General features: G+C 39.5%; 1 protein-coding gene and 1 non-coding gene across 3 annotated transcripts; both read right to left on the minus strand.

The window, feature by feature from the left end:
• Positions 1 to 3,564: 3,564 nt before the first annotated feature.
• trnam-cau (transfer RNA methionine (anticodon CAU)) lies at positions 3,565 to 3,637 on the minus strand. The gene has a single exon. It is a non-coding gene; the product is annotated as a tRNA-Met (tRNA).
• A 3,614-nt stretch (positions 3,638 to 7,251) lies between these two features.
• Positions 7,252 to 26,226, minus strand: chrd (chordin). Of its 2 annotated transcripts, XM_014966950.2 has the most exons (21): positions 25,800 to 26,226; positions 23,013 to 23,116; positions 22,787 to 22,910; positions 20,192 to 20,338; positions 19,912 to 20,029; positions 19,600 to 19,687; positions 17,534 to 17,675; positions 17,235 to 17,372; positions 17,061 to 17,143; positions 14,623 to 14,770; positions 12,622 to 12,728; positions 12,173 to 12,452; positions 11,801 to 12,042; positions 11,188 to 11,301; positions 10,498 to 10,689; positions 10,300 to 10,393; positions 10,125 to 10,181; positions 9,868 to 9,971; positions 9,397 to 9,660; positions 9,190 to 9,283; positions 7,252 to 8,159 (listed from the first exon to the last, which is right to left on the minus strand). In XM_014966950.2, the coding sequence occupies exons 1-21, from the start codon at positions 25,942 to 25,944 to the stop codon at positions 8,095 to 8,097; spliced, it is 2,850 nt and encodes a 949-aa protein (XP_014822436.2). In that variant the 5' UTR covers positions 25,945 to 26,226; the 3' UTR covers positions 7,252 to 8,094. The 2 variants fall into 2 exon arrangements, with proteins under 2 accessions (XP_014822436.2, XP_014822437.2); XM_014966951.2 differs by lacking the exons at positions 22,787 to 22,910; positions 23,013 to 23,116; positions 25,800 to 26,226 and adding an exon at positions 21,667 to 21,789.
• Between the last annotated feature and the right edge of the window lie 643 nt (positions 26,227 to 26,869).

Here is a 26,869-nt window from a genome sequence, read left to right on the forward strand (position 1 = left end):
CACCTAATATCCTCCTGAGGCAGCACATTTTCCCTCTAATGCACAGAACTCCTCTGAAAAATACAACGCGGTTAGATCAAGACTTCCTTCGTTTCATCAATCATGTGCGAAATGTTCTTCTTTTTGTCACTGGAAACATAGGAATCTCATTACCAGGCCAAATGGTACAGATTACAAACACGCTTGATGAAACTAACTGAATCAGGGCCTACAGATGCAACATTTGGAGATTTCTCATCCTCGGAGGTATTGACTGGGATTTGTCTGGATGTGCAAACTAGAGGAAGGCCTCCGGCACGTGGGAGACGCTCTGAGAGAGTCTGCTCTTCTGATGCTAACTTGACAGTTTTTAATGCTTCCGAGACAAGGAGAATAAAACGGAATCGGTTGCACACAACGTATTTTAAGACGTTAACGCATGGGACGACATGAACGGTTCTTGTTCTCGGAAACCTCCACGCTGAACTTTTCAGAGAACAGCTGTGATTGTAGCAGAAGCAATGACCGGCTGACTTTGTCAAATCTGGCTCTGCTGTCACTTCTGAAGGCGCAGCAGGGCAAGAAACTACAATAAAATCTGCAGGAAGTGATGAACGGTGCCGCGGCCCAGTGGAAGAAGAGACATGCAGGGAGTTGGCGCTGTCATCTCCAATAACTGCTGGTGTTACTCATTAGCATCCTTCTTCCATTGGTAACCTGAATTTGTAACCCCACGAGTGATTTATTGAGTGATTTATTGATTTTCGGCTCACAAATACCACAGCCCCTTAGCTTAAGAGTTGATGCACAGCTATAGATTTTTATCCCCTTTGTTTTCTCTTGAAAAATAGTTCAGACTCGGTTGATTTGGAATGCGGAGAAACTGTGAATATACATGTTCAATTACTGCCAAAGATTCTAAATTATATTTAGCTATGGACTTTGACTGGGACATTATAACACTTTTGAATACGCTTCGATATGAACCGTTGACTTGTAGCTCTGGCTCTTTATTCCGGCTCATAGCAATAATTTTTTTGGAAGCTGTTAAAGTTGAGAACAGAGTTTATAATTCGCTGAAAAGAAATAGTCTGGTAAAAACAGCATGTATGGTAGAGCTTGCATGCAACTGCTGAGCAAAAGACCACAAATGTCGTTCACCTCTGAAAGCACCGGTTTTTAGGTTTAGGCAGCTATATGGTTTTACCTTTGTCCCTTGGTTTGCATTTTCCCTAATTGATGACATCACATTTTGGATTTATTTAAGTTATGTTTCTCTCCCATTTAACTTTGTGTGACAATCTAAAACATTCAGTGGGGACATAAAAGTCATGACAGAGGAGACCAGTAGGGGCACAAAAATTAAAATTCACATCTCTGTAAGAGAGCTGGTTGTCCTCCAGTAACCAAATATCTCCAGTCATGTGCCAGTAAACTCAGCAGCGCATTTATTCGGCAGAAAACAAAGGGAAACCTCAGAAACTCCATATCGTCATGGTCAGAAGGCGGTTCAGCTTAAAAATGCTTTATTTCTCCCATAGAGAAATTAAAGGTCATAACTCACATCGTCCGAGACAAGTGAGCTCTTCACTCGACTGTTTGAGAAGTTCTACACAGAGAGAAAAAGTAAAGCATCCAAGCTTTTGCCCTCTACAACACAAGGTGTTTGGCCATGTATAAAGCATCAGGTGTTTTCCTTTCATCCCCAGCCCAGAGGGGGTTTCATTGATGCAAGCACAGTCTCGACACAAAGGTGAGGTTCATAAGAGATTACAGTCAAAATCCTTTTGATATGATAAAAAAAAATAAAAAAAAATAAAAGGTAGAACAGCTTCAGAGTGACCTACCTGCAGTTTGAAGGTTGGAAAAACTAATCAGGCCACAGCAAATCAGCAAAGGTTAAAAAAGTATAATTGTTTTCATGTAACTTTGCCTTTCACTGTTTAAAGACTTTTCCTCTTTGAGCTCTTGGAGCTGCCGGGAAACAGGAGCGCAGTCAATTTAAAAAAAAAAAAAGAAAAAAAAGGGAAGCATCCTGGAGCTGCGTTGCAAGCTTAGGAACCGGTTTACGATGCTATATATGGCTCGTGAAAGTACAGCCTGTTAAACACTGTAAATCCCTATTTTATGGGTGTGAAAATGTCAGTTCAGATGTTCACAGCAGAGGGCAGCAGTGCTGAAATATTGATGAGGCTCTGCTCACTCAGCTGGAGTCTGTTCAGCAGTGTGAGGCACAGACATCTTTTACCTCGACTTTTACAGCATTTCCTTTGGGAAGCGCCGTTTACACTTGTGCAATTATTTCCTACGGGAGACGTTTTATTAGATTTATCCCTCTGAGTAAAGTTACAAATGGTGTCACCTCTATTTTTTTTACACCTGTGGGTCACTAATTGCAAAATTGTACAAACACCCAGGCAACTTATGAAGACATGACATCAGATAAACTGGATTTTTAGGGGTTGTACCCTAAAAACTGTGACTGCATAATGATATAAACCAGGGGTGTCAAACTCAATTTCACCGAGGGCCACTTCAGTATACTGGCCCCCCTCAACGGGCCACATTGACGGTACAAATCAGGAGTTCATCCCTACTAAAACACACCCCAGACAAAAGGTTGACTTCCCTCATTTAGTTCTGTAGAGGCTTATAATGAGTCAATGGTCCAGGTGAGTTAGAGAAGGAATGCATCTAAAGTTGCAGATGGTAGCTCTGGAAAACTAGACGTGGGCTCCCCTAACATAAATGTATAAAAATACAATGTTAAAAATAAATTAAACACCACCTCATATTGTTAAATAACTGATTTTATGTATTAAAGTTTTAAATATTACATTTGAGTTTCAATGGATGTAAAATTACTGCTCAATTTAAAAATTACAATATTTAAATTAGTGTTTAAAGGTGAGAAAACAAATAATAAAAACAAGTCACATGGGCAGACAATATAGACTTTACGCAAAGATTTAGTCTCAGAGGCAACTGAAATAAATTAATTTAAAAAATCCTTTCTGAATATCATCTCATGGTCTCTGAACTAAATGCGTCTTTCTGTCAGCGTGTTGAAGAGTTATGGACCGGACTCTGTGGAGCGTCTGGTTAGGAAGCGCATTACAAACCTTTGGTTGAAATGCAGTTTGTAGTCAATTTGTGCTCAAAACCTATTTTAAGTCAATCATTGGGCTATAAAATGCTGGGGGGCCACATGTGGCCCGCAGGCCTTGAGTTAGACACGTGTGCATTACGCCATAGAACTGCCAATTGGTAATTGAACCATCACGAAAGAGGAAGGCTCTTATTGTCTCACTGCACCCCAAGAGATGCATAACCTACAAAAACCATTTCTGTCTGGTTTTGAACCAGAGACCTTTTGCGTGTGAAGTAAACATGATAACCACTACACTACAGGAACTGAACTGCTCTGCTTTGTTTCAGTTTGAGGTTCCAAAGTTGATGATGTGAGATGCAACATGAAAATTTCAACTGAGGTTTGCACTCAGATGCCTGAATTACAGACCATGACACCACAGAGCCCTTGTTGACCTTTAGTAAACACCTCTGATGAATAGAACGTGCAAAATCCATTTCTGTCTGGTTTCGAACCAGAGACCTTTTGCGTATGAAGCAAACGTGATAACCACTACACTACAGAAACTCATGCTCTTTGCAGTGTTCCTGGTAGATGATCCACATTTTGTTAGAGACCAATGTCAACGATGGGCATGGAACGATGTCAAATACTTACAGATCCTCTCAGAGCACAGTAACTTGGTGAACAAACTGTCAGACTTATAATTGTGCCTAATTTCACATTACAGTCCATAAACTAAGCCTGGGATCAAAAAATTGTATTGAAGATGTCATTAGCAGATACAAATGGTTCTACAGAGACTTGGCTAAATGGCTAAAAAATAAAATCAATACTTACAAATAAAAGATGGCTCAAAAATAAAATTAACACATTAAAATAAAAAAATATCTCTGAAATACAATCAACACTTGAAAATTAAAAATGGTTCAAAAATAATATCAACACTTGAAAATACAAAATCTCTGGAAAAAAATATTATGTATGTTGTTTTGAAAAACATTGGAATATAAGCACTTTTACCAAATCTTCATTGTGTTAAGATCATGTAAGTTCTTCTTAAATCCATGGAAACTCAACAGTTTGTAAGGTAGGTGAGTTAGCACAGCAGCTTAGAGCACGGTGCTGGTAATGCTGAGGTCATCGGTTCAAACTCCGTATGGGGCAATTCATGTCTAAGGTCTTTCACACAATCAACACTACAAAAGAAACAAGGGTTCAAAAATAAAATCAACACTTTACAATAAATAAGGGTTCAAAAATAAAATCAACTCTTCAAAATGAATAAGGGTTCAAAAATAAAATCAACACTTTACAATAAATAAGGGTTCAAAAATAAAATCAACACTTTACAATAAATAAGGGTTCAAAAATAAAATCAACTCTTCAAAATAAATAAGGGTTCAAAAATAAAATCAACTCTTCAAAATAAATAAGGGTTAAAAAAAATCAACACTTTACAATAAATAAGGGTTCAAAAATAAAATTAAAAATGGTTCATTTATGTTTTCGCATCCACCTGAATAATATGTAGTTGCGCCCCTGGTTGTGTTAATCCATTTGAGGAGCCGGTAGTTTATCTTAAGGAAATAAATGACGACGCAGAAGTTAATTAGACTGTAACATGTGCAGCCCGCTGCTCAACCACTGCGGCTCGTACGGACAGATTACGCAGACGCAATCTGTCCGTTTCAAAGAAGCGAAACCATGCAAAAAAATAAATAAATAAATAATAATCCTGGTAAAAGCGCACACCGGACAGGGTAAAACACTCACAGAGTTTTACATCTGTTTGGATGAGACGGATCCAACTGACTGATGAATTAGCAGATTTTTCTGCAGATGGGAACCAGGAGGAAGTGCGGTCAGACCGGGTGAAGTGATGCTAATTTAAGTGAAGTAGTTAATTTAATTTATTAAAAGTTATTGGGGTGGTTTTTGTCACTACGGAGAAAAATGTAGATACATTTATCTGCTTAATCTGTGATGGGATCTGGATTCACGGTGAATATTAACTAAACCGCAAAAAATGCGACTAAATATCCGATGTTAATATGATTGTAATTTCACGGATAAAAATAGTACATGACCGATTTTTCTTTTTTTTTATGTTGTCGGTCAAGATAATGGATAACAAAAAAAGTCTAGTGCGACCTGCCGCCCTGACACCAACTCACACATCTTCATTCACAGTCTTACTTGTAAATTTATTTTTCTTTTCTTGGACGTTTTGATGTTAGCTTGTCGATGTCTCAGTTTTATTCGCTGGGAAAATCAATAAGCAGCTTGAGGCGACTCTGCTGCTCTCTAATGGGGAGAAGCCGCAATGTTGGCTGGTAACAATCGGAATGCATTGTGGGAGATGTAGTTTGTAATCAATTCGTGCTCAAAACCAATTTTAAGTCAATCATCAGCCTATAAAATGCTGGGGGGGAGGGGGGGGGCACATAAAAGACATGGCGGGCCACATGTGGCCCGCGGGCCTTGAGTTTGACATATGTGGTATAAAGTGTTGAAAGGATCGTAAATAGTTGTCAGATAAACATAAAGCCTGTGGTACAGACCACTGTATAGATTTATTTTAAAGGGCCTATAAAAAGTATTCACTTCTTTGGATGTTTTACTATTTTATTGCTTTACCAAATCAAACAGGAGCAACAAAATTGTGATTTTCATTCTTCTTCTTTTATTTTATTTTATTTTTTTTGTACAAAAAAAATTACAAAAACCTTCTTCTTATCTCTAAATAAATAAAAGTTTGATTTAAAAACTTTTTTCTGTATTTGATCAGGAGGCTGTCTTTGTTTCTTTGTTTGTTACGAAATATTCTTGTATCTGAAACATTTAAATGTGGCCACAAAAAGAAAGAAAAAAGGAAAAAAAAAGAAAAAGTCTGCTTGAGTTGTTTGGTTTTGTTGACATTTTAATGTTGCTGCTTCCTAATACAATGCCTCTGTAAAGCAGCTAAATTTAGGCATCTACAGTCAGACTACATTCTAGGCAACTTCTTCATTTTATATAATGTAATTTCAATTTTTAGAATATTTAGAAATAAGGTTTGATAAACAGCCAAGAGTGTGTTTTTATGATCATCAAAGCTTGACTCACACTGCAGTCCTGAGTTAACTTGTCAAGAAGAAAAATGCAGGAGTAGAAATCACTAAATTACTGGTACAGTGCTGTGATGACAGTCATGGAAACTAGAAAATAGTTTTGAATTAGGAAAATCTTTTGTTCATCATTTTCTCTCTCTGTGTCTTTGTGCTTACATGGGATTTCTCCAGGTTTTCTATCTATTTCTTGTTTTATTAATGGGCTCTTTAAGGAGTTTTTATTTACTGTTCTTTGGTTCTTAGACCTATATTTTACATATTAAAATTAAAATTGAAAAATATTATTTGTAAGAAAGAACATCCTGACTTTTGAACAAAACTTTCTTGCACAGACATGTGTACCAGCGAAGAAAACAAACAAATAAACAAAAAAACAATCTAGTTATTGTGTATTCGTTTTTGTGACTTGTCAGAGGACTGCAGATGCGAATTAGCCCATCGAACGGTGACATTGATATTCGAGTTGTGCATTATCCACTTTTTAAAATAAGTTCATCATCATCATAGTGTAGTAATGTATTTTGGCCAGCAGAGTGCAGCAGTCACAGCTTTAAAGCGGTGTGTTGGAAAAACTGCTGGCAGCAATGTGTCTGTTCCAGGTTCAGGGTTTTGGACATGTGTCAGTCTGTGAGTGTCTGTTTATGTTTCCGTCTGTGTGCTTTCCCTGTGTGTTTGTCCTTTTTTCTTCCCCTGTATGTGTGTGTGTGTGTGTGTGTGTGTGTGTGTGTGTGTGTGTGTGTGTGTGTGTGTGTGTGTGTGTGTGTGTGGGGGTGTGTGTGTGTGTGTGTGTGAGAATCTTTATCGCATGTGCTGTCTCAGAAAAAAACACAAGCTAGCAAAATGATAGAAAGCAAAATAGAAAAGGAAGAATGAGATAGAGGAAAATAAAGAAAAGGGTTGGTAGGGATTTGTTGAAGAGAGCTTCTCTGACGTGATTGTCAGCATTTGCTCTGATATTAGTAGAAACGTGACTTATTGCAAGATTTAAAGAAGTGTGGTAAAATCCCAGCAGCTAAAAGAGGAAATGGGTGTATAACCTTAGCAACAACTTCTATAAATCAGGAGACATTTCCTCTTTTACTAACAAACCCTTTTTATTTTGTTTCAACAGTATTCAATAAATACAAAAGACAAACCTGCTTCATATTTCACAATGATGAAAAAAAGCAAAAACAAAAATGGCTTAAAGCAAAACGGGAAGAACCAAAGCTGAGGCGAAATGATATAAACAGAAGGTGTTTTAATGCTCTATCCCAGAAAAACTGAGCGATCCTGTCAGGAATGAGAGTCATACAGAGTGGAAATATTTTCTTACAACAGACAAAAGTGTGTGGGCACAGATACGCTGCTTCAATTCACTTACTCACTCTTTAAAAAATCCAAAGGAAGTAAAAGAAAGACACAGATACCTACATTCACACACTCGCGCCTTCTTAAGTAACATTTTCCATCGCTGTGTCCAGTGGGAGCCGCAGTAACTATGGCTGTGCTTCAAAAATAAGCTCTGTCGATACAAACTGCTTTTCTCTCCCAACACTTACTATTTAAAATCCACCTGGATTTCAGTCCGATGAAAAGCTGCGTTGGACCTACAGCTTCACCTTTCACCCGTTTAGGAACGGTTAAACTCCAACAAACCCTGAAGGCAGCATGTGAGTAACGCTAGGATGGTCCTCTCCAAAGCTTTACTGCTTCACTTAAAGTCTTTATTTTGCGTTTGAACTCCCTTCAGTCTCTGCACGGCTCTCCTCTTTACAATCTTGAAGCTGATAACAGGGTGGGTGTTGGGTCAGGAGCGATAAGGGGTTCCCAGTGTGCAGCTCTGGGTATAGGTCCATGTGGGATGAGGAAGAGGTTATCTAGAAAAGGGGGTTTGGGGCTCATCTCTGAAGTCGGGGCCATTCCACATCCTCATTGTCTCCAGGTTCGTCTTTTGCCTGGTGTTTTTGTCATCAGATCAGCTTCCTCTTTCTGATCTAGGGAGAGGATAAGACAATTAATGAGAAATGTGATACAAAATTATTAGTTTCTTTCACAGATATAACTGTTCTGAAGGATCTCTGTTCAGTGTTCAAGCTCAGGTTTGATAGTCAGAGGTTCTATATGAACAAATATACAGACACTTTAAATACAGTGAAAACAACAACAACAAAAAAAAACTTTGAGTTGAATGTCAGCTCAGAATCAGTTGCTAATGCTAACTTGGTTAGCAGCTAACAGCTAGCCGGTTGTGGTTTTCCGACAGTGCTTACAGATTATTCTATCTACTAAGATAAAAAAAAAGAATAAATGTTGCTGCACAAGCAGTTTTTAAAGAAGAAGATTTTTCAGTGCTTACGTGTTGTCAACCAGATTTGCAACAGGGTGTTAATAGATGCCTCTGTCAACACAGAAGTGCAATGCTGTTGCCAACTCCACAGCAGGGATTTAGTCAGCTACCCTAAAAGTTGCTAGAAGTCTAATAAGATTAAGGCCTAATTTGTAGACAATGTGCCTGGAAGCAGCAGCAGAAGAGAGGAATAATCTTATGGGTGAGACAAAAAAAGATATGCAGAGAAAAGAATTGAAATATGTTTAGAACTTTTCATGTTGGTTTAGTTTTCTGCAGGAAAGGTTGTTAGATTTATTCTTATTTGATTTTTTTTGTTGTCGTTTTGTTTTAAAAAGGGGTTAGAAGAATGTGAAAACCATCTAATAATAGCTGGAAACACTGAAATACAACTCAAGAACTACTTCCATTCTTTCAAAATAAGAGTTTCAAACAACACTTTCACATTTAGGCCTGAAGTAATAGCTTAGATTTGTTTTAAAGACAGATTTGCATTTAAATGTGAAATTTTAATGCACTCCTCATAAAAATATTGTCACTTTCCTAAAATAATGGCTTAAGGTATTATTTGCCAAAAGTGATTTTGGAAAAAAAAAAAGAAAAAAAGAAAAAAAAAGACTTAGGCTATTATTTTAGGAAGGTGACAATATGTAAATCAACATGTGTTCATTCCTTACCTGCACATTCAGGGCAGCAGGAGCTCTCTGTACGGGTGATATTAGAGCAGGTCATCACAGGACACTGTTTCCTTTGACACTTGGTAACTCCATGCTGTAGAGAAAAATAGAGCGAGAAAGCAATATTAAGAATTTCTTCATTTGATGGGAAAAATTGGATTTAATTTGCTTTTTAGCAAAAACAACTTGTAGCTCCTTCATGCTTACATCACACCAGCAGTTGATGCACTTCATCTCGCCCACAAGAGGCACCCAGGGGTGCCAGCTGTCGCTGTTCTGGTAGAAGTTCTTTCCAAATTTGCAGTACCGTGGGCCATCCGCTTGCATCATGTCGGTGTGCTCCAGGCCTGCAGGGGTCCTCTCTTCTTCTGGACACTCCTTGCAGCAGTCAGAGGGGCTCCGTCTCACTGGGTGACTGCAAGTCAGTACGGGACACGTCACCTTCTCACAGTGGACCTCCCCTGTAGAGCCCTGAGGTTAAAACAACAACAGATTGGAAACAGTTTTTCTTTAGAAAAATGTGACTTCTCTTTCCAGTTTTGGACATCCTTAAAGTACAGAGGAGAATTTTCTCTACCCTTCACATTCTTTGCAGCCTAATACAACACAAACGATCCGTAAAGAGCCTCTGAGATGTAAACTCAGCCAGATGTGAGCCTATTTATTGATGTTTATTACCTTGCAAGTGCAGACCGCACATTTAATGTATCCAAAGGGAGGAACAAAGGGATGCCATGTGGTGCCTGGGGCATGCATCTTCTGGTCGCCCTCAAAGTAACAACCTGAGTGATGGGAAATACAAGCGGAGAGGGTTGCCAGGGATAAGACAGGGGCTTTAGAGTTAATCTGTAAGCTAAAATCTCATAAACAAAACAGCAGTTAGAAAACATAAAACACAAAAGAAGGAAAAAAATGGAGTAGAGTTATAACACCACCTTCTAGGTGTTCCTCCACCGTCTCTGGTGCTTTTATGTCCTTTGTCTCCCTCCTTTCTGCACATGGAGTGAATAGTCATAAAATGATTATTAGCTTGAAACTCATGGATGGCAATGGAGAGCACTCTAACATCTATGAATGACTTAAAAATCCCCAACATAACGTTGACCGTACCATCACAGACGGCACAGCACTTGTCCTCGGGTTGAATGGTTCTGGAGCAGGTCAGCTCTGGACAAATAACTGGATCACAGATCACTGTTCGCTTCTACAGATGGAAAAAGATGTTTTATGAAATCACAGTAAATATGCTGCAAAATGTCTTGCATAAAAACATTGCCGTGTGCAGCAAGATGTGAGTGCTCTCCTTACCTGACAGCTGCATGTGAAACACTTGTCATAGCTGGGAGTCCAGCGGGAACCATGAGCGTGATACTGGTTCTCAAAGAAGCAGGTGTTTGGGTCTTTCTTCAGCTCCTCTGGGTCATTCAGGAAAAGGTCATCAAACTCAGCCTCCTCTACCTCTGCTGGGGCACCAAGTTTACAGGTGTTTGAGATATGGACCTGGAAATGCATCATCAAATGCGGTCAGATGGGGAGGGAGGGCATTTGAACAAAAAGGAAAAGTAAAAGCGTGTGTGAAATGTGTAGAGAATTAACTTGGGATGAAAGACGACCTCACAAAGTGATCAACCATTACACCTGTGGAGTTTACAGCCAACTGTGGTCTCTTTGTATATTTCTGTAGGCCAATAAAATGAACTAAACGCTCTGTAGAGAAACAGCTGCCAATGAAAACAATAACCACCTGACAGAATCAGGTGGTTTTTGGATGAAGCTTTTTGGCAAACAGCAAACACCTTGATTGTTTTTAGCATTTACTCTTCATGATTCTCAGCACCAGGGTTTAATCTGTAAAATCCCAAAGGAAACATGCAACAAATTGTGTTATTTAAGCTAATTCTAAGACCTTAGTAACTATTAGGGTAGTTTGTGGCTTAACATATCACTACAGTAAGACAACGACATTAAAATTAGTGACCACATGACTTCATCGCATACCCGTCCTCGTATTTCTCCCTGAGGATTCAGCTTGGTGCTGACTTGGATGAAGGCTGTTCCCTGGTCCAGATGTTGCAGTAGTTCAATGCTCATGTCCTTTAAAACCCCCTGAGCCTGCAGGGTAGATACAATACTTTAGATATCATATTTTATTAAGACATTTTTAGAGTGATGCATGAAGAAAATAATATATATATATATATATATATATAGTGCTTTTTTTCATTGTATATCCTACTTCCATTTAACTCTGTGATCCCTTTGACTGATGCTGAGTTAGAGATATTAGCATATTAGCAGTATTTACTTTTCCTTTCCACCACAAACTTATCTTGTTTCTTATCAGGCACCATGTTTGACGCCAAATTATAGGACTGAATGATATTAAAAATGTTTAATAGTAACAGTTTAACATTGCATATTTGCACCTAATAAGTGAGTCAAATGTGATTATTGATTGCCCTGCATTCAAATCTAAATATTTTTGCATTGTTAATGGCTGTTAATATGAAATACAACTTTTATTTTTTTTTATATTCAAAGCAAAACAAAAACTTGAACTTCTGACCTGAATAGTCTACAGTAACATTTGTGAGCAGACAAGCAGACAGACCTGAGAGCCGTAGAAACCCGTCAGGAGCCTCTTGTGATTTGTGCTGCTGTCATCCAGCTCTCCGATCTCTGCCAGTCCGTGCAGGTGGGCGTTCATGGTCACGTCTTCCGTCTTACTAAGACCTGCGACAATTATCTCGTAGTGCAGGTGGCACTGTTTATCCACAGACACCCAGGCATGGCCAGATGCTCCAGTTCGTACCGGTGGGGACACAAAATGGCCGGCCAGAGGAGTGGGCAGCTCTTGAAGAGACGGAAAACGAATGAAAAAAGACAATAAATGTAGTATATTTTCAAAGCAAGTCATTGTACTTTTTTTTTTTACTGTTTAGATGTTTCTTAATCTGTTTATCCTCACTCCACTGGTCCTCACCATGTCTGGGTACCTCCAGGCCACTGTAAGGCAGGACTTTGATTTGCCCTCTGAGCTCCCCCTCCTGGCTGTGTGCCGTGGCCACGTTGATGAAGAGCTCGTTCTGCAGCAGCATGTGGATATGTCGGGCCTCCAGTCGACTCAAGCTGCCCGCCGCCTGCCCGGTTTCCCTGCTGTACTCCGGAGTTAAATCGTAAAGGACAGAGCGCTTGTTTCGACGCCGCGGCTTCAGCTCTATTGTGAGACCCACAATGTCACTCGTGAGACCTGCGACCTGAACCTGCAGGACACCAACAGACCCAGGCATTAAACATCCTATCAACTCTAAATGTGCTTTTGCAACATTTTAGAGAAATTCATTGTTGAGTCTGGGGAATCAAAACCTCAGAAAGGGAAGTTTCCTGAAAACAAAAACACAAACATTGTTTATGAGTAAAAGAGACTGTTACCTGGTAGTCCAGCGTCCCGTTACCATGGAGATTAAAGATGGCAGAACCCACCCCTCCTGTCTTCCCTGGGATCAACGCATTGCTGCTGGACATCACACTCTGAATAGCTGAATTGGACAAAGACCGATTCATGTAAAAATATAAATAACAAAGACTTCATAATTTCTCTCATCAGTTTATCCATCACACACAACAAAAGCAGGTTGAACGAAGGAAAAGAGACAAATTATACCTACTTGTGTTCTGCAGCAGCAGAAGCACACATCTGAGTTATATTTTTTCATAGCTTTGACTCTTATTATGAAAAATTAAGTTTAATCACAGCCAAGAATCTGTGCCTGCTTATGTCATACCAAAAACATCCATGCCGCTGCACACAAACAACTTTGCATAAGAAAATGCTAAAGGTTACATCTACATTGAGGTATATTCTGTATATTCTGGTGAATGAACTGAGTCTTATAAAGACTGAGCTGAGGGGGACAGAAGGAAATGAGTAACAGAAGTCGAGAGAAAGTTTTCAATATGAGACACAGAGGGAACAGCAGCATAGATGAGAACTGATGCCAAAGCTGCACAAAGAGGACAGCGGACGGAGGGACTGAGACATGGAGGAGACAGAGAGGGAAAGAAGAACTTTGGACCTGAATTCTTACCAGATTACGTCACATGCTGTTAATCAAAACGCTGGAACACCGACACAAGGAATCAGGTCCAGCACACTGACCTTGGCAGCAACCATGTGTGTGTGAGTGTGTGTGTACACATTTTACAAACAAGCATATTTTTTTGGTTATAAATCCCAGTCTGTGACAACAAAAACTGAAATCAAAGCATTTCACAGCAGTGGACACATGATGATTAAGTTCAAATAGTAATAGTGAGTCGCACAGAAAAGGACATGTGTTCATGTTTTTATATTTGAAGAAAACTTGGGCAGTCCACAGCATTCCTAAAAGCCTTTTCTTACAGCTTCACACACACACATACAAACACACATACACGTGTGCAGACCCTCGGTGAGACAGCAAGTCCAACATAAGGTCTATAAACATAGCTTTCCCCACATCGATAAGACTTGAAAGAAAGGACGCAGAAAGAAAGTATTTTATGGAGGATGACAAAACCAGCCACAGATGGACGAACAGAGTACCGCAGCAACACAACCCATGTTTTTAAACTGTGTTCTTTTCCTCTGCTTCTCAGAACCAGATCCAAGAGTTTTAAAAAAAAAGTACTTCTTGAACCTTTTCACATTTTGTCAAGTAACAACAACAAACTTTATTGTGCTTTACTGGGATTTTAAAATGGAAGAAGACTGCTACATCATTTCCAGAATTTTCAACAAATTAAGACCTGAAAAGTGTGGCACTCATCTGTGTTCAGCCCACAGTAATGTAATACCTATAAATATATCCTAACTTTTAAAAAAACTGCACAGCTCAGCCATTAATCCTGCACTCCACAAATCCGCTGTTAGTTAAAATGCAAAAATGAAAGCCATTAATTTAAAAAAAGACATTAGAAATCCTGTTTGGGACTAAAATCTCATGAGTGAAACATGGCAGTGGAAGCATCATGCAGCATGGACGCTTCTCCTCAGCAGCGACAAAACATATTTACATTAGAACGACCCAGTCAAGGATTATACAAAAAACTAACTTAGAATCTGTGGGAAACTTCAGAAGATTCTTTCTGTCCAATCTGATGCCGTTTGAGCTGTTTTGCAAAGAAGAATGGGAAAAAAAACTTGTGTCTTTGTTTAAGCCTTTACTAGCCAGATGTCTGTACTAGCAAAAGCAGCAGACATGCCCAAGACTTGCAGCTGACTCCAGAGAATGAACACTACTTGAAAGTAACACTTTTTGTAAAAGATATGAAAAACCATTTAGCATTTTTCTTCCTTTTCACAAAAATGTGCTATTTAGTGTTTATCCAACACTAAATAGCACTTGTACTCCATCAGGTAGTATTCAGGTTACTAAGAGCAAAATCACTCACTGTCACAAGATTTTCTCCCTGTGATGAAGCCAGAGATTTGTCGGGGATCCTGATCCTCGGTTGCCACGGAGATTTCCAGCTGACCACGAGATAACCAAAACAGCTCGCGGCTGTTCAGGTCTGTCAGCACCTCAGCAAAGTCTGGATCCTGCACAGATTGAAAGTGTTAGCACAAAGCTAAACGAGGTTCTGTGTCACAGAAAGCCACAAATAGTCAAAAAAAACAACCAAAAACATATTTCACTAAAAATTAATTACTGTCTTCAAAGGCAGGAATGAAAACGTCACAATGAAGTGTTAGATCTTGTTGACATGAGGTTTATGCAACATTGACTTGTCACCAGAGTAACCCCCCCCCCACCGACCCAGCTTCTTTAAATGAAAGACAGGCTCGTTATTTGTGTCCAGCTCCATTTGTTTGTGTTTGTTCTAAACAAAAATGGAACAGAGAGCAAAACAAATCACGTGGCAGCTAAATCATCTCGAGGTTAAATAAATACGACAGTCGCAAAGACATGGCAGAGTCCAAACCCATTAGAGACGCAAACATTTCTGCGACGCAACAACGCGACCCCATAATCACCCCGCTCACACACGCGCAGTTCGACTCGCGGCAAAAATATGGTTCATATTTTTTTCACTGGTTTCACCAGTGAGAGGCCTCTGACTTAAAGCGGGACTGACAGTATTGCACGACAACGTTGAGAAATGTTGGATTAATAGGACACATGTATGAGTGTGTTAAAGAAATGTTACTTTTATGACCCTCAGGCCTTGGTTCAATATAAATATACACGAAGCATAAATCCACAGAGCAAGCAGCCAAAACAGCTCAGAAAAAGAGCAGGGGAGGCACTGAGAGAGGGTTATGTTGCTGGAGAAAAAAAATGGACTGAATAATGAGGGGGAGGCAAGGTGCAGATGGATATATTAGGGTCCGGTGTTAATGGAGCGGGGCAGTAACACAGCAGTAATAAGACTGCTTGTCTATGTCTACTATTTCACAATATATCAAGTTATAACCACAAGCTTTAATATACCTTATTGGGATCTTTTAAGCTAGAGAAATCTAAGGCATGCCTTTCAACATTTTTTTTTTTTTTTTACAAAATAAAAACCTGAAAAGGTCCGGCAAACAATATTTGCAGATGCAAGACTTTTCCAGCTTTGCACATTCAAATTCAGGAAATTTGTACACATCCTTTTATACACAGTAACTCAAGCTCAGTCAAAAAGGAACGAGAGCATATGTGAACAACAATGTTATAATATGCATGGCTTTATATCGTCAGAGTCAGCATCCTAATGGAAACTGCATGTTTGCCTCCAGTTCTGCCCTACATTTTCTGATCAGCTTCCTTTTTCCTGCAGAAGAAATGCATGTTCACAGTATAATGCTGGCACCACCATGTTTCAGTGTTGGGATTGTTACTGTCCAGAGTTAGTTTGTGTTTTGAAAATCACTACAGTTTTGTCTAATCTTATCAAATAATCTCCTAGTTAATGTTGTCCTCCAGATGTGTCACACTTGAAAATGACTTTATTGAAGGTTATAAGAGGAAATGGGGCTGAATATATATTCATGGGGCATTTTTTTTTTTGCTTTGATTTGTAAAAGAAAACTTTATAACATTTTCCCTCCACTTTAGTGTGGCATCCAATGAAATTCTAAAAAAATACACTGATGTTTGAATTTGTAATGTCTTAAAATGTTTAAAGGTTTAAGAAGCATGAACACTTAAAGCACATAAGCTAAATATTGTCTTGGGTTTGAAATAATACATAATACGTTGGGAGTTTGACTTTTTAGTTGTTGTGTAGTTTAATAGGTCAGGAAGCAGTGGCTAAGCTCAATTCTTACACAATATTTGTCAAGGACATTCTGTAAACAGCTGGATCAAAGGAGAAACATCGTCCCTTCCTGGCAGAATTAAAACCAGACGCACCTTTCAACACCCCCTCTGCCCTCCTCTCCTTCTACTAAACCCACAGACCACTAACCACTGACATGTGTGAGAGGTGGTGCATCCTCTTTTACCCCCACGCTTCCCTTTATGTCTCATACTCCGCCACTATCTGTCTCGTGCCAAACTCTCCACACAGACTTTCCCTTTCCTTTTGTTTCCTCACACCTTCATACATTTTCCCTCATCGTCTATCAGCATGCTGAGCTGTGATCCAAGCGCCACGATAACTTCGCTAGGATGTGGCGAGAAAACCACATCCGTCTCCTTGAGTAGCTGGGAACAGGGCGGGGGCAACAGTGGGACTCTGGCGATCTGACATATGTTTCTAACCCAAAACAAGACGACTTTGGCTCCTTAACATTCAGAGCAAAACGTCTTCCCCTAAAACTCCGCCACTGTTTTATAATAGTCAGCATAAAACAAATCTTTTTCAACTGAACTGATTATGATGGATGTGTAATTGTTACTCACGTTAGAGGTGATGTTGGACCTGATCTCTCTTAAGACATGTTGGCGGTACATCAGCTGGACTCTGATTGGGACCAGAACTGGCTCTGAGGAGAAAGAGTTTTTTTTTCTTTTTCATTTAACTTTATTTAGAATCACTTCTTAGTTTCAGTGTATACTCCTGTGTGTCTCCTTCACCTCTGTCCTTGTGTCTGATGAGACCCTGCAGGATGAGGATGAAGTGAAGGTTGTTCTCACTGTCACTCAGCGTCAGCAGGGCAATGCCTCCCATTCCCGCATTCTCTTCCTCTGAGGTCAGCACTGAACTGAATGTCTCTGCACATAAAAAGCATGCACAGTGACATGAGTTATCTGCCTATGCATTTAAACAATTTCAATCAGCTTTACTTTGCTTTTACTTAAGACTCAACATAATCGATGCATTGAAGATAACAGGGATAAGAGTGCATGCATTAAAAGCCCACACGCAGTCTCACCGGCAAACAGCGCTCTGTGTTTGATGATCTTCCCAACCACCTCTTCTCGCCTGCCCGTGGATGTGGTCATGCTGATGCGCAGTTGCTCAGACTGCAGCTGTCGCAAGAGAGGTTTCGCCAAATTTTTCCAAACTCCACAGATCTGCAAGCAAACACCGACCAAAACAGGTGCAGTGTTGGAGACGTTTAGGATGCAAATGCGCATGAACAATCGATTTAGAATACATCGGGCCTTTTTCAGTTCTTCCTGGAAGCACATTAAAACAAAGTGCCTGCAGTGTTTATTATTTCTTCTCAATATAAATCCATCAGTTGTGTGAAGGCCTCAGAGGTTAGTGAACAAACAGCATCTTGAAACACATAGCAACAAAGCAGATAGGTGAGGGAAAGTTAGAGCTTTAAGTCCCGAGTCTGGGATTCTTTTCTGAAAATGTGGCAGACAGTAGGGTGCGTTAAAATACAGAAACATCAATCCTGTTTGGAATTCGCCTCAAGTCATGTAGGAGTCAGATAAAAGTAAAACTCAATGTTTTTGCCTACATTCAAAAGCCTATGTTTTGTGTGGTGGGGAATTAATGAAGCACATCACTCCATGGTGGCAGCATAATGCCTTAAAAATACTGTTATTCAGCAGAAATATTAAAACTGGTCAGAGTTAAATGGAAGATATCAGACAGTGCTGGAAGAAAACCAACATTATGCTGCAAAAGACTTGATACAACCAGAGCTACAAGGGAATGATTTAGATCAAGGCATATGTCAAAGTTCAGATCTAAACATAATTGAGAATCCAAGGCAAGCCTAAAAGGTTATACTCTTCAGAAATGCTTTCCATCCACTCTAAACGAGCTTGCCCTATTTGGTCAAGACTGAGGAAAAATCTTGACAAAATAGATTTTTCTTTTGGACAGAATGTTGGTATATGCAAGCCATACATCAACAAGACTTGCATCTGTAATTACAGCCAAAGGTGATCCTACACAGCATTGATTCAAGGGCTTTAGTAAAAACAAACATGCTTTTCAACAGTTTACTTAAAAAAAACAGGATTTTTTTATTCCACTTCACTTTTATGCACTACTTTTTTGCCTTGTCACAACAAATCCCAATGATATACCTTATCGTTGGGATTTGAGAATATGTGAAAAGTTTGAGGGTCATGAATACTTTAGCAAAGCACTGTAAATAAAAGCAGACAGGGAACATATTGCTATCTGCTAGATCCATAAAGTTTTGTGATCATGCATTGAACTCTTGGCCACAGCACTTTAACATAAAACCAAAACTTCTTCCTCTGAGCTGAGGGAAGAAATGTGGCAGACAGCCGACACCTCATAGCTCCGAGTTCAGGAGTAATCTCCATTTTAATTAGCAATGCTCTCTGTCGCCATGCTAAGCAGTGATGTAACGTGTGAAAAATTCTCTCTCTCTCTCTCTCTCTCTCTCTTTCTCTCTCTCTCTCTCTCTCTAAGTCCTGCTTCAGCAAACTCTCCTCCTCCTTTCTTTTTCAGAGCCACAGTGTTTTCTCTGAGGTCCTCTGGAGCTTGACTCTGACATTTATCTAAAAATAATAATAGGCCAATTTCTGGGACCTGTATTTAGGGGGCTCCTGTCTCACTGAACAGTGTTTGTGTTCAAAGTGGAATGTGAAAATGTGTGTATTTTGGCAGGAAATCACATACGGTAATGCAGACAAACCTTAGGGAGCATCCAGTGAAGTAGTGGTAACCTGATTTATCAACACAAAACTGACTTAAACCTGAAAAGCTGTTGCGACTGACTGTGTGCTAATAATGACTGCAATCAGTTTGAAGTTCAGAAACGGGGCACTAAGGCCAATAGGAAGTGTCACTGACTCTCTATGTGTGTTTATTGTTTATGATGTTACTGTGAGTTATGAGAAAACAAATCAGAGCCTGAGCACACAGTCCTGCTATAAAAGCATCCATCATATCGCTGCTTGGTTTCCCGGCATCTCTCAGGAAACACATGTGCGCGAAACCAAATACAACTCAGATGGAGCCAAGAGAATATGATTGTCTGCTCTCATGAAAGTAATGTCTTACCATGTCCGTCTGTCCTTTAGGGACTTTATATTCAAAAGCAGGAGTCCCATCTGAGTCCAAGATGGCTATTTTACTGGGGCGGCCGATTCTGGAGAGCAAGGGTAAGGTTTCACTTATATGCGAGTATAAAAACAGGCAGCAAAAACAAAAAAAAATCTTTCTCATTCAGATTAAGAACTCTTTCTCTACTCCATTTTGTCAACATTCATAACAAAATTAGTTTTTAACCAGCAGATACAACTTGTGGCACCAAAGAAAGGTCAAGGGAAACTAAACAAAAGACGTGTTTCTTCTGGAGAAAACTGGTTTTACCTTTGGTATGTAACAGAGAAGGTCAGCGTGGTTCTGGTCAGAGAAAGACGGACTCTGGCAACTCCGCTGGAGCTGGGCAGCCATGAGTCTGTCACTCCGGTCAATAGCGCCACAAAGTCTGCAGAGGGTAAGAAAGGGCACAGCAAACTCATCACTCTACTCTGTAGATAGATAGATGTCGCAAATTAAATGTCATATTTCTATTTATTTTCCTCACCTGCATAAAGCAAGAGTGAACATTGGGTTATATCTAATTGCTGTTTGTGTGTGTGCGCTGTACCTGTGCGGCTTTCTCCGAGGCCCGTGTCCTCAGAGCTCAGGTAGGATCTGTCATTGTAGGATTTGTGGAGGTCGTCCTCTTTGCCCTTTTCATGGAAAAACTCAATGGTCTCCAGCATAACATCAACCTGCTTTTTGTCAACCACACCTGCAGAATTTAAAAAATAAGTCACTTTATTGTGCTAAATTAAACAGCTGTCCTATTCGTTGCCTTCCACTCATCAAAGATGGGTCAAAGTGGCGAAAGGTCAGTTGAGCTGCTTGATCCATACCTTGTGACCATATGTGGGTGTCTGGGGTCCTGATACTAGTATATTGAAACTGGCTCAGCTCTTTTTGTCACAAAAGACAGGAACAGAACCCAGATTATTACAACTAAGTTTTCAGTCTGTCTATTCATGTCCCACTCCTTCCTACCATCACTTGTTAACCAGACTGTAAGATTCTTGGACTGTTTTGCTTTAGCCAGACAGTTAGAACATACTCAAAGGTTTTAACTTAGTACTTGTCTTTGAAACAAGGTCAGTACCAGGTAAAATAAACCACATAAATCCAAACAATTCAAAACACATTCTGTCATAGTGTCCTCCAACGTTGGCCCACATATGAACCCCAAAGCCTGGCCATTGTGCAAACAGTGTGACAGATAGGTATGTGAGATCTGGCAGGATTGAAACTGATTTTGGCTGATTAGACATATGACCAAAATAATATGGAGGTCTCCATCTTCCTGACATCTCAGACTTTCTCCCTCCTCATTTCTTGGCCAGGAACGGCTATCCAGCACTGTGTCTTACAGCTGATGAGCTTCAGGAGGATTGGAAGTGACACTGGCGTGCAATCTCAACAAAGACCCACTGTTCCTCACAAACTGCTGTGCATCCTGATGTAATGTGCAGCCCTCACAACCCCACACACACATGCACAAACACATAGTAACACATGCAGGGGTGCTTGTTCAGCCAATTACAGTCTTCTGACATGTTCTTGAGAATGAAAACCACACGCTGCCTCTTAGTCATCCAAATGTTATTTCTCCCAAGGTTGTTTTCTGACATGCTCAGTCGAACTGTCTGCCTATCTTTCCTGTGTCCACACACACACACACACATATATATATATATATATATATATATATATATATACCCACAAGCCTCCTTCAACTCCTCTCTGAAGTTCTTCTGGGTTGCGTCATCCTCAGTTCTCCTTGCTTAGCTATACTGTATCTTCAGGTGCACCAAGTAATAAAACATGCACACATGCATACACAAACACACATTTTCCATCACTTGTACAAACATACCAGGTGTGATGGTGCCAAGGCTAAGACAAACACACTCAACCTTTTCCTTAAGACGTACCCACAACACACACACACACACACACACACACACACACGCACACACACACACACACACAAAGAGGGCTGAACAGTTCTTACAAACACACACAACATAAAGTCCAACAGTGCTCTACCTTTACTTTCCATTCCATTACCAGACACCCATGGCAGAAAAACACCCACCCAGTGTGTGTTTGTGTGTGTCTGTGCAGGGCAGCTCTCCAGCTCTGTAATAAGGTGGAATTATGTGTACAGGATTGCAGAGGCAAGGTAGGTGGCTTTCACTTACGGTCAAATTAGTGGAAAATCAATTAAGATGTTGGATGCATCCACCAGCTGTTCTGAAATCTAACTAGTCAACATGTGACTACATCATGAATATTCATATGAGGTCAAAAAAAGGAGACAAGTAAAAAAGGGAGAGATTATTTTTTGCTGTCATGGTGGGATGGAATGAATGTTAAGTTGTATTTTAAATATTTTTGGCTGAAGAGTTTGGAGCACATTTGTAATTGGGCACCTTTGCTTTGATACTTCTAAATACATTTAATAGCAATCAATTATTCTCACCAGTTTCCTAATTAGTAAATAGAGTCCAGTTGTGTGTAATTTGTTCTCAGTAAATCCAGTTGTTTGAGAATATTGGAGAACAAACAGCATCATGAAAACCAAGGAACACCGCAGACCAGTCAGGGAGAGAGTTATAGAGAAGTTTAAAGAATAACAGGGCAATCTTTGAATATCTAACAGTGTCGTTCAATGTATCGTCTGAAAATGGAAACAGAATGACACAGCTACAAATCTACCAAGACATAACTTCCCAATTACACTGAAAAGCTGAGAAAGGACAAAATTAAATCGAGACCAAAAGGTCTGTGGAAACATTTGGCTGCAAAATGCTTAAGACTGTGATGGAGCTTCATCTTCCAGCAGGACAAGGACCATAAACAAGCAACCATTGCTAAAATAGAACACTTTACACAAAAACATATCACTGTGACATAAAAGTATATTCCAGACCTGTTAAAACTGAAAATCATTGGAAAGACTTGAAACTGATGTTCACAAACACACAATTAATTTCAGATTTCTACTTGAAATAACAAAAAACACGTATAGTTTTCCTTCTACACCTGGGTGTTGGTTTATTATCTAGCATCCCAATAAAATACAGGAAAATGTGTGGTTGCAAATATGAAAAATGGAAAACAGCTCAGAGAAACAGGTGTTGAGTTTGAGGCAGAGCATGAGTACCTTTCTGACAGGTTCTACAGCAGTGTCCTGGAAGCAGAACAGAGTCGTCACACTCCAGGGTGGGACAGTCCTGTTTGATGTTCCTGCAGTTCACTTTACCCGACACCTTCCTGCGACTCTTTTGCTGCCAGACAAGCAGATACACCATTAGTGTGAATGCTCTTTTCATTGAATAATACACAATCTGCTATAATAAAGAGTGGAATCAGAGTCCAACAAGACTTACAGGCTCACAGTGGCACTGGACGCAGTGCATGACACCAAAGGGCTCCCCCAGATCAGGGTGCCAGGCCTCCTCCAGGGAGTAAAATCGACCTCCAAAGGAGCATCCTGTGAAACAACCCATGCTGATTAAACATCAGGTTATTCTGAGTACTATTCTCTGATTTTTTTTTAATTTATTTATTTTTGCTTGAACAGTAGATAAGCAAATTAGAACACATACAGAGCTTTATTAACAAATACATGAAACAAAAAACAAAAGCAAAATGGGGAATATGGTTTGCCACAGGTTGCCAAGGCACAGGAGGGCATCACAAGTATTAGAAAACCCCAATTTGTTTTCTATTGGTTATTTTCAGTAGAGATGAATGGGCTTGTGTTATATGTGAGAAATATGTGACAGTATAAGTAGTGTGAACTGCATATGTGGTCAAAATGTAAAATACTTATATTAGTTAGACTCGAATTAGACTGATCCACACTGATTGGAAAGATTAGTGTAAAATTAATTAGATTTTTATTTTAATTTTGAAGACAAAAAAGGGAAAAAATGACACATCCTTTGCTCTTTTAGTAATTAGAACCTCCTTAGAATTTTAAGCTGTTGGGTATAAAAGCAGAAAAACTGGTTTTAGAATGAACAAACCTGCATATTCTGACATTTTTCTTGATGACAAATTACAAGGACTAAACCACCATTTTAATACTTAACAAGCAATAGATCTCAAAAATGTTCCTGCCCAGGCTTGTAGGAGTTGAACGAAACTTCCTGGATGCCTTTGGAGTTTTGGTGACCCATCCTGTCTAATGTAAATGAGCCAGAAGAAAACATGGGGGAGACCATGCCAATATTTTTAATAAAGTCTGCCAAAAATCATGGGAAAAGGCTCTTTCAGTTATCTTACTGTGCACTTTAAAGTTTATAGATAATATGAAAGCATAAAACACCAGAAAGATTTGGAAATAAATAGCAAGACTTGTGCTTATGCACAGAAAAAAACTGTAAAATTCAAACCCTCAAATCCATGAAGCTAAAATGTAAACATGTTGAAGTTTCTTGTTATTTTAAGGCTCCTCAAGTACAGTCATGATTCTAAAATGTAGTTGATCGTATATTGTTTCTATAGCAGATAATATAACACTTTGTGTTATTATTATATTTCTACAAGGATAATTGAGCCTTTGTCACACTGAGGCCCCAACAGGAGCATTACAGTTATTCCTGTTTGGGGAACTGCCCATAAGCAGTGTGTATAACACTCACAAAGTTTTACCACGTTATAATTACAATAAAGTGGCTGCACACTTTAAACACACCAACTAACTGACAGAGCCAAACTGTGAGCAGCTCGCTTCGCCTGCCACTTGTCTGTCTCTGCTCAAATAAATCATTCTGCAGGAGCCAGCGCTTGTAATGGAAAGTCGATTGATTACAGTTTCCAGCTCTGAATTGCATGGTATAAGGCGGTGGTTACCACGAAGCTCCTCACTAGTTTGAACTCTTAGGAGTAGTTACCTTATAAAAACCACATCGAGTCCTGCGTGAAACAAAAGGCATTCGCAGCAGTTATGACTCAGAGGTGTGCCGCTTGCTTTAGGAGACAACAGGCGGCAACACTACAGGAAGTTTGAAGGGAAACGTGAAGATAAAAACGTGTGTCATTAGACTGGGAGACTTCTAGATGTTATCTTTATTTTTATGTGAGTCTCACAGCTTTGACTTGTAGGAGCCACATCACAGCACTCAGAAATTAGCTTACCATTTCTCACTGTAGCAGAGAGTCAGAAATTGGTTGCCAACTTCAGCATTGTGGCCAACTTCACAAAACACGATTCTAATGTTGACCAAGACACTGAATTTGGCATCAACACTGGACTAAAAAGTTATTTTACTTTTTCTTTTTTTTTTTAGCTTGTTCACAACATCAGAGAGTGAAATCATTTTATAAACTACACCACCTAGTCATGTTAAACCTGAAGTTTAATTATGCTGCATAAAATTTGTTAAACTTTCATGTAATTTGTAGGATTTTTTTTATTTTATTTTTATTTTTAGAAAAAGTCAGTTTAAGGCCTTTTTGACTTGTTTGTCACATCTTAAAAGACAACAATACTATTGGTAAAGCCCGAAAATTGCCCTCATTGAGTTTTCACAAACTTATTGAAGATTTCACTAATCACACTGTTTTATAGTGTTATGAATTTTGACTAATTTATTCCAGGTTTGACCAGTCAGGTAATATTGTTTTTAAAATGAACCCACCTTTATCTAGTATACCACAAAACCACATTAGAACAGATCCATCCAAGAAAATACAATGCCAGATGTGACATGTGTAATTTTTTAGTGTTTCTTTAGGATGGACCTTTTAGGTGGCAAAGACTCTATTTTATCCTTTTTCTGTTTTCACAAGTTAAATTACAAATTACAAACTACATTTTAAGAAATCTGTAATGATTATCACATTATAAAAACCATTTCATAGAACGTATCTTAGATTTTGCAAGAGCAAAATAAAGTTAATCCAGAGTTAAGCTTTCATTTGTCAAAAATCCACAAAATGTAATGCTGCCCTCGGAGTCTGCTTTATGAAACCTTTTAGAAAACGTTTTGCGCTTTAAATAAATGTCTTCGTTGGCTCTCTGTGTGACTTATAGGCGGTCCAGAAGGCAGCCATATTTAAAAAACCGAACACATATGTAAGGAGCTTCGCTAGCCTATCACAGGGTCAAGTTCAGAGGTTCAGACAGTAAATATGGTAAGTATCGGCAACAACGCTGGTTCACTCACCTGCCAAGCCTTTGGAGGGCACCGGCTCCCTCTCGGACTGGATGGGCAGCGCAGGAGTCTTGAGGCGCGAGGCTGTCCCGGTGGGAAGCCACCACGCGCAGCTCAGCGCGCACAGCAAGCAGCGGAGCGCGCGGGAAGCCAGCATCCCAAACCCTCCACAAAGCAGGCTTTAGTTTCTCTCTCCTCAATAAACACCCAACAGTTTCTTATTCTTTTGGAGCCTGTTAGCGCAAATTCTCACTCAAGCTCACGGAAAAAAAACGTGAAGCGTCCTCGTCGCCTCCAACTGTCCGTTTTTATTAGGTTAAAAGTCGCCTGTTTTTTAAATCATCAATCTCAGCCAAACAGAGGTATTTTTCCCCCTCAGGCAGGACACAAAGTAACTGTACTGTGTGTATTCCCCCCCAAAATGAGCAGCCTCTTCAGAGCCGCCCCTCTCTGTTTTATAGCCTCCTTCTGACAGCTTGAAGCAGCCACCGGTCGGAAGGAGGAGGAGGGAGAGGGGGCCTGAAGAGATGAAGGATGGGTTAGGGGTGGGGGGTGATGGAAAGGGAAATGGACGCCTTCACAATTCACTACAGCCTAAGATATGGAAATGAGTCAGGGTCTGATTTATTGTGTCTAAAGTTTTTTTTTTTTTTATCTTACAGCTGCAAAGATCAGGTAAAAAATATTCATGCTTGTGGGAGAAAAGAAATTATAATTTGCCAATGTTTTGTTGATGCTCGATTGAAAAAACCCCCCACATTTACTAATAAACCTTTTTAACTAGATACAAAAAATAAATGTTGGAGTGTGTGAAGTATTAGACATTACAATGTTTTAATATCAACCAGGCACATTAGTTGTAAATATAATGTATAATTTTAAATAAACATATGTGGTTTTACAGGGTTCGGTTGGAAAAGGTGCAGTATCAATAATCTTATTGATACTGAGGATTCAACTGAGGAGACTGATTAAAAAACAGCATTTGCTTAAATCACTAAAAACATTGTTTTTTTTTCCTTTATGCTGCATTGCACTACTAAAATAAATTGGGAAATTAAGTAAATTTAACTGTAGTATAT

The sequence above is a fragment of the Poecilia mexicana genome, unplaced genomic scaffold (assembly GCF_051168715.1).
Source record: "Poecilia mexicana isolate PSO_F unplaced genomic scaffold, ASM5116871v1 scaffold_13, whole genome shotgun sequence".
Taxonomy (NCBI): Eukaryota; Metazoa; Chordata; class Actinopteri; order Cyprinodontiformes; family Poeciliidae; genus Poecilia; species Poecilia mexicana.

Coding starts and splice junctions, on each gene's coding strand:
- chrd (XM_014966950.2), bottom strand. CDS start 25,944: ATGCTGGCTTCCCGCGCGCTCCGCTGCTTGCTGTGCGCGCTGAGCTGC. Junction 14,771..17,060: donor GGTCCAACATCACCTCTAAC/GTGAGTAACAAT, acceptor CAATCTGTGCAG/GATCCAGACTTTGCTGAGGT. Junction 9,661..9,867: donor GTGCGGTCTGCACTTGCAAG/GTAATAAACATC, acceptor TTTTAACCTCAG/GGCTCTACAGGGGAGGTCCA.